The following is a 15,159-nucleotide window of genomic DNA, read 5'->3' on the forward strand; positions in this document are numbered from 1 at the left end:
AGCGCTGCAGCCTGAAGGAGGGACTCACAACTGGACACAACCTGCCCTATTTTAAATCTTTACCCAAGAAATTAAAGCCCTCTGGCCTTGAGCAACTGTCTTCCTCTGGCTCAGGCTCTGGGCGGCTGCAAACCTGCGGAGATAGAAGCCAGAGGCTGGGGCACACACTGAGTTTTACAGCAGCAAAGGGAAGTCTTGCTCTTAAAAGTAAACAGAGAAGAGGCTTGAAAAGCTTGAAACATTTATTGTTAGTGGAAGTTTGTTTCAGTCACAGGTAGGGCCAGGTGGTTGTTCCACTCCCTCTGCTTCCGCAGTAACACCCTGTGCAGAGGACGGAGCTCAAGGGATCTCAGAAATACAAGCACTCGTCACTGGCCCAGCCATCCCTTCCACCTGCAGTGCAGGGCCCCCCGCAGCCCAGCACTCGGCAGGACATGGCTGCAGTGCAGAGGGGAGGGGAGGCAGCAGCTGGGCCAACAGATGAGGAGTCCAATGGGAGCATTCTCTGCCACAGCCGCCTGACAACGGAACAGCACCACCCAGGCAGCTCCAGATAGATGCAGGCTCCACAGTCCCAGGCCAGACACGCTCCAAGGAATAACCGCCTCGGCCAGGTTAAACCAGTGGCTAGGCACAGCCCGACATGCCGTGAATCGAGCCTCTGCCAGAGCGAGCCCACAGCACTAGACGCCAGATACCAACACGCATTTAATGCGGGCTGCTCCGGGCTGGGTACATTCTTCGACGCACAGCTGCCTCGAAATGCTGGACAAGCAGCAACAGGTTTATACAGCTGGGAAAGGTAAGTGTCCTGCCACTGTCTGCGGGTGCTGGTCAGTCTGTACTGCTGCAGCGCAGGTCCCCCAGCTGTCCCACAAGCAAGACCTGGTAACTTCCCACCCCGCTTAATCCTCCTCTTTGACCTTTTTCTTTTTCTTCTTCTTGTCTGGCTGGGGGGGCTCTTCCTGGGCCAGTTTCTTTTGCTTCTTGGGCAAGGGCTCTTCTGCCAGCCCATTCTCCTCCAGTGAGGTCTCCTGCTGCTTCTTCTTTTTCTTCTTCTTGGGCTGTGTGTCGTTTTCCTGAAGCAGAGTGGGGGTTAGAGGGGCCCTTTGAACCCCCCTGGGGTGTAGCGGAGCATGGCCTGTACTCACAGGCGCATGCCCTGCTGGTGCTGGAGGGCCCTGCAGAGCAGCTCAGGCCTTACCTGGGCTAGAGGGCAACGTTCTGGAAAGGCTGATGCCTCTGTTGCATGGACATGCGGTTTTCTAGGCCAGATCCGCAAGCAAGTCCCCATAGAGCCACAGACCAACATGGACAGCAGCAGCTGAGAGGAGAGCTCCACCCAGGGGGCTACTTGTGGAGGCTGGCCAGGACTAGGACCACACATCAGGGAGCCCAAGCAAGGTCTGGTGGTCCCAGCCCACTGTTCCCTTTGATTTCTCCTCACTCCCTGCCAGTTCAGGACCCTCGCTGCCCTGCCTGAGGGCAACTCTGCAATTTGGTATTTCATCCAAAGCCAGTCATCTAGGAGGATCCGAAACCTGGCAGATGGTGGCTACTCCCACCCGGCACCTGCCATTCAATCACAGGATAGTCCAGAGCACTGGCCTGCAGTGGCAGCATGGGGACATCATCCCCTGCAGCCAGGATTTGGGACCTCCAGTCACTGGAGGAAGATGTGCCCCCCCACAGGCACATTCCCTGTGGAGGCAGGACACAGACCCACGAGCAGGCTGTGCTAGCCCACTGGGGCTCCAGCTGCATTCTCTCTCGGCCCTACCAGTGACATCAACCTGAGTCTGCAGGCAGTTGGGAACAGTAACTCCAAGATGTAGGAGCTATATTCCCACCAAGGGGTGAATGCTCTGGAGGGTCGTTACACCCACTGACCGGTTAGCCATTGCACGGATTAAAGCATGCAGGCAAGGAGCAAGTAACCAGGTCAGTGCAGTCGGAGGCACTGCTCAGGGTGTCACAGGGGGGCACAGAGTATCTGTCTGAGCTGCAGGCCGACTGAGACACTCAGTGACTCCACTGCACCCGCTCAGCAATTCCCAGAGCCAGCTGCCTCTGTCCCCATCCGCTGTCTTTTGCGGATGTATGCAGGAGCAGAAACGAGGAGTCAGGAACCTGCATCGTTCCGAGCTCCCCAGGCAGGCGGTGGACATGCCCCTCCGACAGGTGGACACTCACCACCCGAGCCCCCTCCTCTCCCTCTGGACAGGACCTGTCTGCATCACACAAGTCGTGATGGAAATGCCAGCCCCCCTCCTCCCCATCAGTGAGGGCCTCTGCAGCCAGCCTAGACCCTAGGGCAGATTCCTGGTTCTTTACCTCTACCTCCATGGTTGTCTCCAGCACTGAGTTCTCTGCTTCCTCAGCAGCTGCTGCCACTGCCAAGGCTTCCAGCCGCTTCTTCTCCCGCTTCTTCTTTTTCTTCTCTTTCTTCTTGATTTCAGCAGCCACCTCAGTAGCCTGGCGAAAGGACAACGGAGGCTCCATCAGCACGGGCAATACAGGCCATGGCGACGGGCTCCCCACTCCCCAGGTGTCGGATCAGCCTCATTAAATCAGTTTTTGCCTCCAGCAGTTGGTCAGGCAGGAGATTTCACATCACATCTGGCACCCGCCCAGGAGTCCTGCAGCACCTCAGGCCCACTCCCAGCCCCCTCACCTCCACCATAGCCTCCTTCATGACATCAAGATTCTTGCGGGGAGGCTCTCCTGTCTCGTAGAAGGCCAGGCGCTCCTCTACCTGCTCCCGGAGCTTGTCACCAAAGATGCTCGTCGGGACATCTGCAGAGAGGGGGCAGTGTGAATGACAGGCTGCTAGCTACAGCAAAGCCCACTCCCCATCAACCCCCAGCCCCTGCCACCCAGCTGGCAGCCCCCCGTTTCCCAGCCCTAGAGCCGGCTTTGCTCAGAAAACAGGTGTCACCATTCACTACGTGAAATGCTGTTGACGAAAAATATTCCCATCATTGCAGAAGCCGCTGGGGTTTGTGTGACTGACACTCCAGCTCGGCCAGGCAGGCCCCTCCCCCAGCCGGGGCTCGGGTGAAAGCGGCACCTGAGAAGCAGTCTATCCTGGAGGCGATGGTGCACTTGTTGGCCAGGTAGCGGGAGATGCGCCCCTTGTTGCGGGTAGCCGCTCGCCCGATGAAGGTGGAGTGGAAAATCAGCCCATATTTCGGGGTGTTGCCACGAGTCTTCAAGGCCCTGGAATAAGTATGGGAGTGAAGGTCGCTCTGAAGCCCTGACCCTGCTGGGGCTGGCGACTGACCACTCAGAGCAGCCTCTGGCCAGACACTGCCAACCCAATCTGACCTGCTTGGCCTGGTTACAATGCAGCAGCCCGCTCAGCGGGGTGAACGCACCTGGGTGGCTGCAGCCGTACTGCGGGTCTGAAGGCCAGCCCCCCCGGCCACCCAGCTCTGCTCCTTCCTGCACCCGCAGAGCAGCAGAACCACGGCTGACATACTAGCTCTGCCAAATGCTAGGAGCCAGAAGGTGTCGCACTCCTCCTCACACAGTCTGGCAGACGACAGGAAGTGAGGAGAGCAGCTTTCCCTGTGACCAGCAGGCAGCTGGCACAGAACTGAATATGGATGCCTCGGGGAGCCACCGTCCACCAATACCCAACATCCCAGCTGCACAGCAGAAGCTGCCTGGCCCCTTCTCCTTCCCAGGAGTCAGATACATGTGACGGCCAGGTACTGGTCACATCCTGGCTGGCCCTGCATGGCTGGCACTAGTGTCTATCAGACTCTGCCCATCACTCCCCCAGTGATCAGAATAGCTAACCTGCTGCATGGGTTCCCTGACAGACCCAGCACCAGGCACCAAACCGTTCAGCAAGAGCGAAGGAAAAGCCTCGGTGGTCGCTCAGAGACTGGGGCTGGTTTATCACTCACGCATGCAGCCGCGTCTGGCCAACATGTCAAGCCCAGCAGCCCAGGAGCCTGCCATCACCACGACCACCCTGCAGCTGTACCTGAAGAGGGCCTTCTCTGCCCCCAGGATCTGCACCGTTGAGGCTGGGTACTTGGCCAGGTTCGTCAGGCTGCCAGCATGGGAGATCAGACGGGCGCCCACCTGCAGAGATGCAAAGGAGACAAGCAGGGTGGTGAGAGACCTGAGGCTCTGCAATCCAGCTGCTTAGACTACAGGCCCAGCATGCAATGCTGCATTCTGTGCCACCTGGGCCCAGCCCTTGCTGGCTGGTTTGGGCCCTTCAGCTAGTATGGGCAGGCTCCCCAGGGCACAGATCAGCAGTGGTTGCGTCTCAGCACAGAGCTCAGTGGATTGACAGATTCACACTAGAACATCATTTCTGTGCCCTGGGAGAGCACAGATCACCCCTGCCCCCAGCCCGAGGGCACTCACATAAGTGAGCCCTCTCCTGCAATTCAGCTCCACCCTCTGACAAACACAGGCTAGGGACACCCTTCCTTACCCATCCAGGCTAATAGCCATTAATGGACTTAACCTCCATGAATTTATCCAGTTCTCTTTTAAACCCTGTTACAGTCCTAGCCTTCACAACCTCCTCAGGCAAGGAGTTCCACAGGTTGACTGTGCACTGAATGAAGAAGAACTTCCTTTTATTTGTTTTAAACCTGCTGCCCATTAATTTCATTTAGTGGCCCCTAGTTCTTATATTATGGGAACAAGTCAATAACTTTTCCTTATTCACTTTCTCCAGTGTGAAAAGTCCTAGCCTCTTTAATCTCTCCTCATATGGGACCCGTTCCAAAACCCTAATCATTTTAGTTGCCCTTCTCTGAACCTTTTCTAATGCCAGTATATCTTTTTTGAGATGAGGGGACCACATCTGTATGCAGTATTCAAGCTGTGGGTGTACCACGGATTTATATAAGGGCAAAAAGATATTTTCCGTCTTATTCTCTATCCCTTTTTGAATGATTCCTAACATTCCATTTGCTTTTTTGACTGCCACTGCGCACTGCGTGGATGTCTTCAGAGAACTATCCACGATGACGCCAAGATCTTTCTCCTGATTAGTTGTAGCTAAATTACCACCCATCATATTGTATGTATAGTTGGGGTTATTTTTTCCAACGTGCATTACTTTACATTTATCCACATTACATTTCATTTGCCATTTTGTTGCCCAACCAGAAGGATCTCACAAAACTAAGTGAAGTTCTTCACAGTCTGCTTTGGTTTTAACTATCTTGAGCAGTTTAGTATCGTCTGCAAACTTTGCCACCTCACTGTTTACCCCTTTCTCCAGACCATTTATGAATAAGTTGAATAGGATTGGTCCTAAGACTGACCCTTGGGGACCACCACTAGTTACCCCTCTCCATTCTGTAAATTTACCATTTATTCCTACCCTTTGTTCCCTGTCTTTTAACCAGTTCTCAATCCATGAAAGGATCTTCCCTCTTATCCCATGACAACTTAATTTACATAAGAGCCTTTGGTGAGGGACCTTGTCAAAGGCTTTCTGGAAATCTAAGTCCACTATGTCCACAGGATCCCTCTTGTCCACATGTTTGTTGACCCCCTCAAAAAACTCTAACAGATCAGTAAGACACGCTCTCCCTTTACAGAAACCATGTTGACTTTTGCCCAACAATTTATGTTCTTCTATGTGTCTGACAATTTTATTCTTTACGATTGTTTCAACTAATTTGCCCGGTACGGATGTTAGACTTCCTGGTATCACCTCTTGAGCCCTTTTAAATATTGGTGTTACATTAGCTGTCTTCCAGTCATTAGGTACAGAAGCTGATTTAAAGGACAGGTTACAAACCATAATTAATAGTTCCGCAATTTCACATCTGAGTTCTTTCAGAACTCTTGGGTGAATGCCATCTGGGCCCGGTGACTTGTTCCTGTTCAGTTTCTCAATTAATTCCAAAACCTCCTCTAGCGACACTTCAATCTGTGACAATTCCTCAGATTTGTCACCTACAAAAGACGGCTCAGGTTTGGGAATCTCCCCAACATCCTCAGTCGTGAAGACTGAAGCAAAGAATTCATTTCGTTTCTCTCCGATTACTTTATCGTCTTTAAGTGCTCCTATTGTATCTCGATCGTCCAGGAGCCCCAGTGGTTGTTTAGCAGGCTTCCTGCTTCTGATGTACTTAAACATTTTGTTATTACCTTTTGAGTTTTTGGCTAGCTGTTCTTCAAACTCCTTTTTGGCTTTTCTTATTACATTTTTACATTTAATTTGGCAGTGTTTATGCTCACCACTTCCCCGATGAGGGCAGAGAGACTGGGAGCCACCTGGCTCATCTTGGAACGGAGATACTCCTGCAGGTCCTTGCGGTACTCGGACAGCGAGATCACCCGGCTGGAGAAGCTCTCAATGTTGATGAGGTCAATGGGGGAGATATCCATCCCTGCACAGAGCAGATGTCAGCGCTCTCCAAGAACTGCCACTAGACCAGGGCAACCCCCGGGAGGTGCCGCAACCCAGGAACTGCCACCCCCAAGAGAAGCAGCAGGTCAGAGTCCTGACCCTCCCTGTTAACAGCACTCAGTACTAGCCTATTGGAGTGGGGAGGGAATTCCTCCCCTGAGCCCCCCCCCACATCAGCCTCTGGTCAGTTTATGTCCCAATCAAGAAGAAACAGGTCAGATGATATGGGGAGCCAAGATCAGCCGTACCCCAGCCCCGGCAAACCAGAGCCATGGGCAACATATTCATGAGCCCTCAGACCCCGGAGCCAGCAGTACTGACCTGCCCCTCCCCCATCCCATGAGCCCTCAGACCCCGGAGCCAGCACTACTGACCTGCCCCTCCCCCATCCCTTGAGCCCTAGACCCCGGAGCCAGCACTACTGACCTGCCCCTCCCCCCATCCCATGAGCCCTTTGACCCCGGTGCCAGCAGTACTGACCTGCCCCTCCCCCATCCCTTGAGCCCTAGACCCCAGAGCCAGCACTGCTGACCTGCCCCTCCCCCCATCCAATGAGCCCTTTGACCCCGGAGCCAGCAGTACTGACCTGCCCCTCCCCCATCCCATGAGCCCTTTGACCCCAGTGCCAGCACTACTGACCTGCCCCTCCCCCATCCCATGAGCCCTTTGACCCCGGAGCCAGCAGTGGAGACCTGCCCCTCCCCCATCCCTTGAGCCCTAGACCCCGGAGCCAGCACTACTGACCTGCCCCTCCCCCATCCCATGAGCCCTAGACCCCGGAGCCAGCACTGCTGACCTGCCCCTCCCCCCATCCCATGAGCCCTTTGACCCCGGAGCCAGCACTACTGACCTGCCCCTCCCCCATCCCTTGAGCCCTAGACCCCGGAGCCAGCACTGCTGACCTGCCCCTCCCCCATCCCTTGAGCCCTAGACCCCAGAGCCAGCACTGCTGACCTGCCCCTCCCCCCATCCCATGAGCCTTTTGACCCCGGAGCCAGCAGTACTGACCTGCCCCGCCCCCCATCCCATGAGCCCTTTGACCCCGGAGCCAGCACTACTGACCTGCCCCGCCCCCCATCCCATGAGCCCTTTGACCCCGGAGCCAGCACTGCTGACCTGCCCCTCCCCCATCCCATGAGCTCTTTGACCCCGGAGCCAGCAGTGGAGACCCCCCCCCCCAATGGTTTCGAAGTGCCGCTAACCCATGGATGAACGAGAGGCGTCCAGAATGGCGTGGGCCTTGGCGCTGTCCATCACAATCTCCTCCAGCCCCTCCAGGCGCTCCTCGCTCAGCTCCTTGCGGTTCCCGATGCACTTGGCCAGGCGGCAGTAGGTGTAGTTGTCACTCACAATCTTGATGAGCTCTGGGAAGTGATACCCGTACCACTCTCTGCAGGAGGCCCGAGGGGAGCAGTCAGGGAGGGACGGGACAGGAGGGACCTACCATCTCCTCCCAGCCCACCCTGCCCCCGCAGCAGACGTGTCTCCCTGCTAACAAGACAGCCCAGGTCACAGGCTCCCTGGCTGGGGTGTACGCGGGCAGATGCTCTTCCTCCCCTTTCTGTGCAGTCAGCGCTGGGAGTGGCACTGCCTGCGGTAAGCACAGGGAGGAGACGATGCACGGGCTCCATACTAATCCCCAACCCCCCTGCAGGCCCTGCAGTCCAGGGCAGAAGTGCTCTCTGCAGACAGGCTACATTCCCGATGCCGTCACCGCGGCCCCTCGCGGCTGATGCTGCTCAGAGAGCCCTCACCTGACGCGCATGGAGAAGGTGTTGATGTCCTTGTCCAGCTGGTCCAGCAGGCTGATGGACTGGATGATCATGTTGTCAACTCTGTTGACGTTGAATTTCACTTTGGCCCGTGAGTAGCTGTGCCCCAGGCCCAGCTGCGCCTTTGAGGCCGACTGGGCAGTGAGACCCTTCACCAAGGTGTGGAAGTGCAGGCGGATCCCTGCGGACACAGAATGTCTGCTGAGCACTGGGGTCCCCCTTAATATCCCCACACCTCACCTCCAAAGCAAACAGGGACATGCCACGCACACAGGCAGGGCACTGGGGGACAGACCCAGGTGTATCACCCCGCAGAGGGCTTGCTAGCATCTCCACGCCTCGCTGCGGTACCCCATCTCTTCTCACCTCGTGTGAGCTCTGCCACGACCCCTCCAGTCTGGCACTGGTAACCCAGCTCCTCTTGGATGGCAGCCCCAATTTTGGCATCACTGACTCCCAGCAATGCTTTCTTCTTCTTGGCCGGCAGGTTGGTCTCCAGGAGCAGCCTGAGGTCCTCGTGGAGAATCCCTGCCCCAGGAAGAGGGGGAAGTTAATGGGCTGTGCAGCTACAGGGCACCAATGGGAGCAAAGGGGGCAACACAGAGCAGTGAGAGAGGAGTGGGGCAACAAGCCTCCAAGGCCACTGCAGGCCCAAAGGTCAGCAGTCGCCAGCCCAGCCTCACCTTCCGAGATGGCATTGACGTTCTCCAAGGCACTCTGGGCGGATTTGAATGGGGAGAAGGCCACGAGTCTGACGATGCTGTGGAACTTGCCGATGTTCAGGATGCTCTCCTCCACCTGGAATGGGCCACAGGGAAGTGGGTATCACACAGGGCAACCTGGGACCCCAACCCCGCAGGAGGGCCAGCATGGGGCCCAGCAGCACATACACTGACTGAGCATAAAGCCCCCACGAGTAATGCGGCGAAAGCACAGACTGCAGGCCCCAGCACACACTCTGCTCGGGTCACCTGCCCCCGATAAGCACGAGGAGCAGCACAGCTGCAAATACCTGCCCCCCTGGGCTGGGCAGGGGGAGACCTGTGCCCAGAGCAGGCGCCCCTGAGTGCTCAGAGACAGGGTGACATCACTGCTTTCAGTGGATTGACAGATCTAGGATGCTCATCACTGCACCCGCCAGGAGCCGAGCTCGTGGCCTGCCCGCCGTACAGAACAGAGGCTCAGCCCTATCGGCTGGGTTCACACGCAGCCCAGAGCAACCCACCTTCCTAATGGCGTCCGGGTCCTACCGCCATGGGACAGTCCCACGCCCGGCAACCGCCGCGCTACCCTCCTCCACGCACCTGGGCTTCAGCAGGACACAGGGGGCAGCGCATCTCTGCCCCCCTGCAAGGACCCATCTCAGCTGGTTACCCTCCCCCACCCCGCAGATGGGGGGACCTCCCGTTGTGCCACACACCAAGGGCAGCTCAGGGACAAGCCTAGGACGGGGCCCCCCAAAGGAGACCCTGACGCCTCTCGGGGCCTGTTCAGCTGACAGAGCCGTGGGCACCCACTGGCCCTGCTTGAGGGGGAACTGACAGGGGGCTCCAGCACCCTGGGGCCTGTGGTGACAGAGCGGGGGAGCAGGATAAACCCCCGATTCCCCCGCCCCCGGGGCAAAGGGGTGCGGCCTGGGGCCCGCACCTGGGGCAGCAGCAGGCTGATCTCCTCCACCTCCCGCACGGCGAACAGCGCGTAGCCGGCCGCGTGCTCGAACAGCACGTGGAGCAGCACCTGCGAGAGGGAGCGTTAGAGCGCGCGCCCGGTCCCCCCGCCGGCCAGCCCCCCCCCAGCCCAAACCTAGCCCCCCCCCCCGCCGGCCAGCCTGCCCCCCGCAACCCCCCAAATCTACCCCCCCCGCCGGCCAGCCTCCCCCCCGCAACCCCCCAAATCTAGCCCCCCCCCGCCTACCCCCCATCACCAGCCTCCCCCCCCAACCGCCCAAACCTAGCCTCCCCCCCCGCAACCCCCCAAACCTAGCCCCCCCCCGCCGGCCAGCCTCCCCCCCGCAACCCCCCAAACCTAACCCCCCCCGCCGGCCAGCCTCCCCCCCGCAACCCCCCAAATCTACCCCCCCCCGCCGGCCAGCCTCCCCCCCGCAACCCCCCAAATCTACCCCCCCCCGCCGGCCAGCCTCCCCCCCGCAACCCCCCAAATCTACCCCCCCCCGCCGGCCAGCCTCCCCCCCGCAACCCCCCAAATCTACCCCCCCCCGCCGGCCAGCCTCCCCCCCGCAACCCCCCAAATCTACCCCCCCCCGCCTGCCCCGCCTCCCCCCCGCAACCCCCCAAATCTACCCCCCCCGCCTGCCCCGCCTCCCCCCCGCAACCCCCCAAATCTACCCCCCCGCCTGCCCCGCCTCCCCCCCGCAACCCCCCAAATCTACCCCCCCCCGCCTGCCCCGCCTCCCCCCCGCAACCCCCCAAATCTACCCCCCCCGCCTGCCCCGCCTCCCCCCCGAATCTACCCCCCCCGCCTGCCCCCCCATCACCCCCACCTCAACGGCCCAAATCTATTCCCCCCCGCCGGCCAGCCTCTCCCCCGCAACCCCCCAAAGCTATCCCCCCCGGCCAGCCTCCCCCTCGCAACCCCCCAAAGCTATCCCCCCCGGCCAGCCTCCCCCTCGCAACCTCCCAAAGCTATCCCCCCCGGCCAGCCTCCCCCTCGCAACCTCCCAAAGCTATCCCCCCCGGCCAGCCTCCCCCTCGCAACCTCCCAAAGCTATCCCCCCCGGCCAGCCTCCCCCTCGCAACCTCCCAAAGCTATCCCCCCCGGCCAGCCTCCCCCTCGCAACCTCCCAAAGCTATCCCCCCCACCTGCCCCCCCATCAGCCCCGCCTCAACCGCCCAAATCTATCCCCCCGCGCCGGCCGGCCTCCCCCCCCCATCACCCCGGCCCCGCCTCTCCCCCCCCGATCCTCGCCCCCGCTCCGGGCCCCCGGCCTCCCCCGGCCGCCCCGGTCTCGGATTCCCCGCGGGCGGGCGAGCGAATCCCCGGCGGCCCCGGTCCAAGCCTTGGCCCCGCCTCCCCCGCCGGGCCGAGGGCCCGAACCGACCCGCCGCGGGGCCGATGGGCTCGGATGGGCCCCGCGGGCCGCTCACCATCCTGCTGCCTCCTCGCGCCACGGGGCCGCCCAGAGACCACCGGAACCGGAACCTGGGCTGCCCGCCAGTCAGAGCCCGCTCTTCCCCTCATCCGCCAATGGGGTAGCGAGAGCGCCCTCAGGGCTCGCCCCTTCCCCTCATCCGCCAATGGGGTAGCGAGAGCGCTCTCAGAGCCCGCCCCTTCCCCTCATCCGCCAATGGGATAGTGAGAGTGCTCTCAGAGCCCGCCCCTTCCCCTCATCCGCCAATGGGGTAGCGAGAGCGCCCTCAGCATCCTCCCCTTCCCCTCATCCACCAATGGGATAGCGAGAGTGCCCTCAGGGCTCGCCCCTTCCCCTCATCCGCCAATGGGGTAGCGAGAGCGCTCTCAGAGCCCGCCCCTTCCCCTCATCCGCCAATGGGATAGTGAGAGTGCTCTCAGAGCCCGCCCCTTCCTCTCATCCGCCAATGAGGTAGCGAGAGCCTGAGGGCCGGTCCTGTCTCCGCGGCGCCGACTCGCTGTGGGGCTCGGCTCGGCCTGAGGGCGCAGGCGCGGGGTCGCGTCCACCCGCCGTAACGGCAGCCTGGGCCCCGCCCCTTCTGCGCGCGGAGCGAGACTCCTGCGGCTCGAACGCCCAAGGGAGGGGCGGGGGAGGAACCGGGGGGGGCGGGGACCCCCAGGCAAGGGGCGGGGCAGGGAACCGGGGGAGGGACGGGGGGAGGGGCGGGGACCTCCAGGCAAGGGGCGGGGCAGGGAACCGGGGGGGACCCCCAGGCAAGGGGCAGGGAACCGGGGGGGGGGAGGGGCGGGGACCCCCAGGCAAGGGGCGGGGGGGAGGAACCGGGGACCCCCAGGCAAGGGGCAGGGAACTGGGGGGGGAGGGGAGGGGCGGGGACCCCCAGGCAAGGGGCAGGGAACCGGGGGGGGAGGGGACCCCCAGGCAAGGGGCAGGGAACCGGGGGGGGGAAGGGGCGGGGACCCCCAGGCAAGGGGCGGGGGGGAGGAACTGGGGGGGAGGGGCGGGGACCCCCAGGCAAGGGGCAGGGAACTGGGGGGGGGAGGGGAGGGGACCCCCAGGCAAGGGGCGGGGGGGAGGAACCGGGGACCCCCAGGCAAGGGGCAGGGAACTGGGGGGGGAGGGGAGAGGAGGGGCGGGGACCCCCAGGCAAGGGGCAGGGAACCGGGGGGGGAGGGGACCCCCAGGCAAGGGGCAGGGAACCGGGGGGGGGAAGGGGCGGGGACCCCCAGGCAAGGGGCGGGGGGGAGGAACTGGGGGGGAGGGGCGGGGACCCCCAGGCAAGGGGCAGGGAACTGGGGGGGGGAGGGGAGGGGAGGGGCGGGGACCCCCAGGCAAGGGGCAGGGAACTGGGGGGGGGAGGGGAGGGGACCCCCAGGCAAGGGGCAGGGAACCGGGGGGGGAGGGGACCCCCAGGCAAGGGGCAGGGAACCGGGGGGGGGAAGGGGCGGGGACCCCCAGGCAAGGGACGGGGGGGAGGAACCGGGGGGGAGGGGCTGGGACCCCCAGGCAAGGGGCAGGGAACTGGGGGGGGGAGGGGAGGGGCGGGGACCCCCAGGCAAGGGGCAGGGAACCGGGGGGGGGGGAGGGGCGGGGACCCCCAGGCAAGGGGCGGGGGGGAGGAACCGGGGACCCCCAGGCAAGGGGCAGGGAACTGGGGGGGGAGGGGAGAGGAGGGGCGGGGACCCCCAGGCAAGGGGCAGGGAACCGGGGGGGGAGGGGACCCCCAGGCAAGGGGCAGGGAACCGGGGGGGGGAAGGGGCGGGGACCCCCAGGCAAGGGGCGGGGGGGAGGAACTGGGGGGGAGGGGCGGGGACCCCCAGGCAAGGGGCAGGGAACTGGGGGGGGGAGGGGAGGGGAGGGGCGGGGACCCCCAGGCAAGGGGCAGGGAACCTGGGGTGGGAGGGGACCCCCAGGCAAGGGGCAGGGAACCGGGGGGGAGGGGACCCCCAGGCAAGGGGCAGGGAACCGGGGGGGGAGGGGGAACCTGTAGGACCGCCCCCCGCGGCCAGACACCGACCTAGGAGCAGCCTGCGAAGCCGCCTTGTCGCTGGTCCCCCCCCGGGGAGGCTCCCGCGCGCCCCCGCAGCCGAAACGCTCCGACCCCAGCCCGGGCGCTCAGCAGGACCGAGAGGCGCCGCCAGGAGAACCTGACTCCGGGACCCGCCGGGCCTGGGCGCCCACCTGTGGGAACGGAGCCGGCCCTCGGAGCCCTGGAGCCGTTCCTGGAGGATGGTCCATCAATGGCTACGAGCCAGGCGGGCAGGGATGGGGGCCCGAGCCGCTGCCTGCCAGACGCTGGGAACGGGCCAGGGATGGGTCACTGGGTGATGCCCTGTTCTGTTCACGCCCGCTGGGCCCCTGGCACTGGCCACTGTTGGCAGACAGGACTCGGGGCTGGATGGACCTTTGGCCTGACCCAGCCTGGCCGCTCTTATGTTCTAAAGTGCAACAGCTGCACCAAGGCTACGCCAAGTGCCTGGCTCGGGCCTGCAGACCCCTCAGCACTGTAAACGACAGGGCTAAGAGACGTTATTCAAATTGCATCTTCCATTTGGTCATACCCCCTGCCCTCCCGCGGACCCAGCGTATCGGGAATACATGACCTGCATCGCACCAAGAAGACTGGAGTTGGAGCTTCTGAAAAATGCACTGGCTGTTGCTGTGCCTAGAGCTCACTGGACATCCCTGAGCACTCAGGGCAGCCCCTGTCTGGTGCCGCACGGACCCTGCAGGCGGTTGCTTTAACAGCAACGCGTATTGAAGAGAGACATTGTGCCGAAACGTGTAGGGCGTTTCTTGGATGTTGCGAAAGAATGGCATAGTCAAGAAAAGGCAACAGGTAATGCTAACAGTGAGCTCAGAACTGGGATTAATCACGGTTAATTTGTTTTGAGTTAATGGCTGAGTTAACTGCAATTAATTGACAGCCCTAGTTTAAAACCACACTCTCGGAGAAGCAGGGAGCTGCCAAGAGAATGGCGGAGCCCCTGTGCTGGTGAGGCAGTGGGGTGAAGACAGCAGCCAGGCAGGGTCAGGCCACTGCAGAGACGCTCCCATGGGGACACCTGGCTGCACTGGGCAGGTTTTTGAGAAGATGGCCAGGGTAGGTCACAAAGCCGAAGCACTGGCCGACTGCAGGATCAAAGGTGTGGAAGTAAATGGCTAAAACTATACCAGCTCACGCAGCCTCAAAGGCTTCACACAAGGGTCATAGGGAAGCTAATGGTAACCCACAAAGCGGCACAGGGGTCTCTGCTTTCCCCCCCACTGCTGTATTAAGGCAGCCTGTTGTTTTGATCTTACAAAGTCAAGTTTTTTGCTGATGGTTTTGCTGATGGTTCCAGGGAATTTCAGGCTCTCGGGTCTCAGCTAGCAGTGCAGGGGCGCTGAATCAGAAGTTTTATTTTTGCAAGTGGTCCTCAGGTGTTTGAATTACATGTTAACACAACCAGCCGGAGTCACTTTCTCTGGGGGTGTTTAAGATTTCACATGCATATGTCACAATCCTGTTAGACCAGAGATGGGCTGAGAGTTTCTAATATAAACCAATCACACACTCCCAGCCCCTCCAGCCACATCACAAAGCTGCCAGAAAGGCCAACGCCCATTTCTGCCGCCTCTGCACCTCACGGTTAAGGCTGAGCGGCTAAGGAAGCTGTAAAAAGAAAAGGAGTACTTGTGGCACCTTAGAGACTAACCAATTTATTTGAGCATGAGCTTTCGTGAGCTACAGCTCACTTCATCAGATGCATACCGTGGAAACTGCAGCAGACTTTATATATACACAGAGAATATGAAACAATACCTCCTCCCACCCCACTGTCCTGCTGGTAATAGCTTATCTAAAGTAATCGTCAGGTTAGGCCATTTCCAGCACAAATCCA

At 61.1% G+C, this 15,159-nt stretch overlaps 1 protein-coding gene and 3 non-coding genes across 4 annotated transcripts; all 4 read right to left on the reverse strand.

The window, feature by feature from the left end:
* Positions 1-228: 228 nt before the first annotated feature.
* NOP56 (NOP56 ribonucleoprotein) lies at positions 229-11,329 on the reverse strand. Its single transcript, XM_077816101.1, has 12 exons — positions 11,274-11,329; positions 9,817-9,906; positions 8,853-8,967; positions 8,536-8,697; positions 8,152-8,350; positions 7,600-7,787; positions 6,226-6,377; positions 3,995-4,095; positions 3,071-3,219; positions 2,675-2,796; positions 2,335-2,475; positions 229-1,079 (listed from the first exon to the last, which is right to left on the reverse strand). Exons 1-12 carry the CDS (start codon positions 11,274-11,276, stop codon positions 906-908), a joined length of 1,596 nt encoding a protein of 531 aa, XP_077672227.1. The 5' UTR covers positions 11,277-11,329; the 3' UTR covers positions 229-905.
* Positions 2,554-2,622, reverse strand: LOC144264448 (small nucleolar RNA SNORD57). Its single transcript, XR_013346051.1, has one exon. It is a non-coding gene; the product is annotated as a small nucleolar RNA SNORD57 (small nucleolar RNA).
* LOC144264449 (small nucleolar RNA SNORD56) lies at positions 2,917-2,987 on the reverse strand. Its single transcript, XR_013346052.1, has one exon. It is a non-coding gene; the product is annotated as a small nucleolar RNA SNORD56 (small nucleolar RNA).
* Positions 7,876-8,010, reverse strand: LOC144264451 (small nucleolar RNA SNORA51). The gene has a single exon (XR_013346054.1). It is a non-coding gene; the product is annotated as a small nucleolar RNA SNORA51 (small nucleolar RNA).
* Positions 11,330-15,159: the final 3,830 nt, after the last annotated feature.

The sequence above is a fragment of the Eretmochelys imbricata genome, chromosome 4 (genome assembly GCF_965152235.1).
Source record: "Eretmochelys imbricata isolate rEreImb1 chromosome 4, rEreImb1.hap1, whole genome shotgun sequence".
Taxonomy (NCBI): Eukaryota; Metazoa; Chordata; order Testudines; family Cheloniidae; genus Eretmochelys; species Eretmochelys imbricata.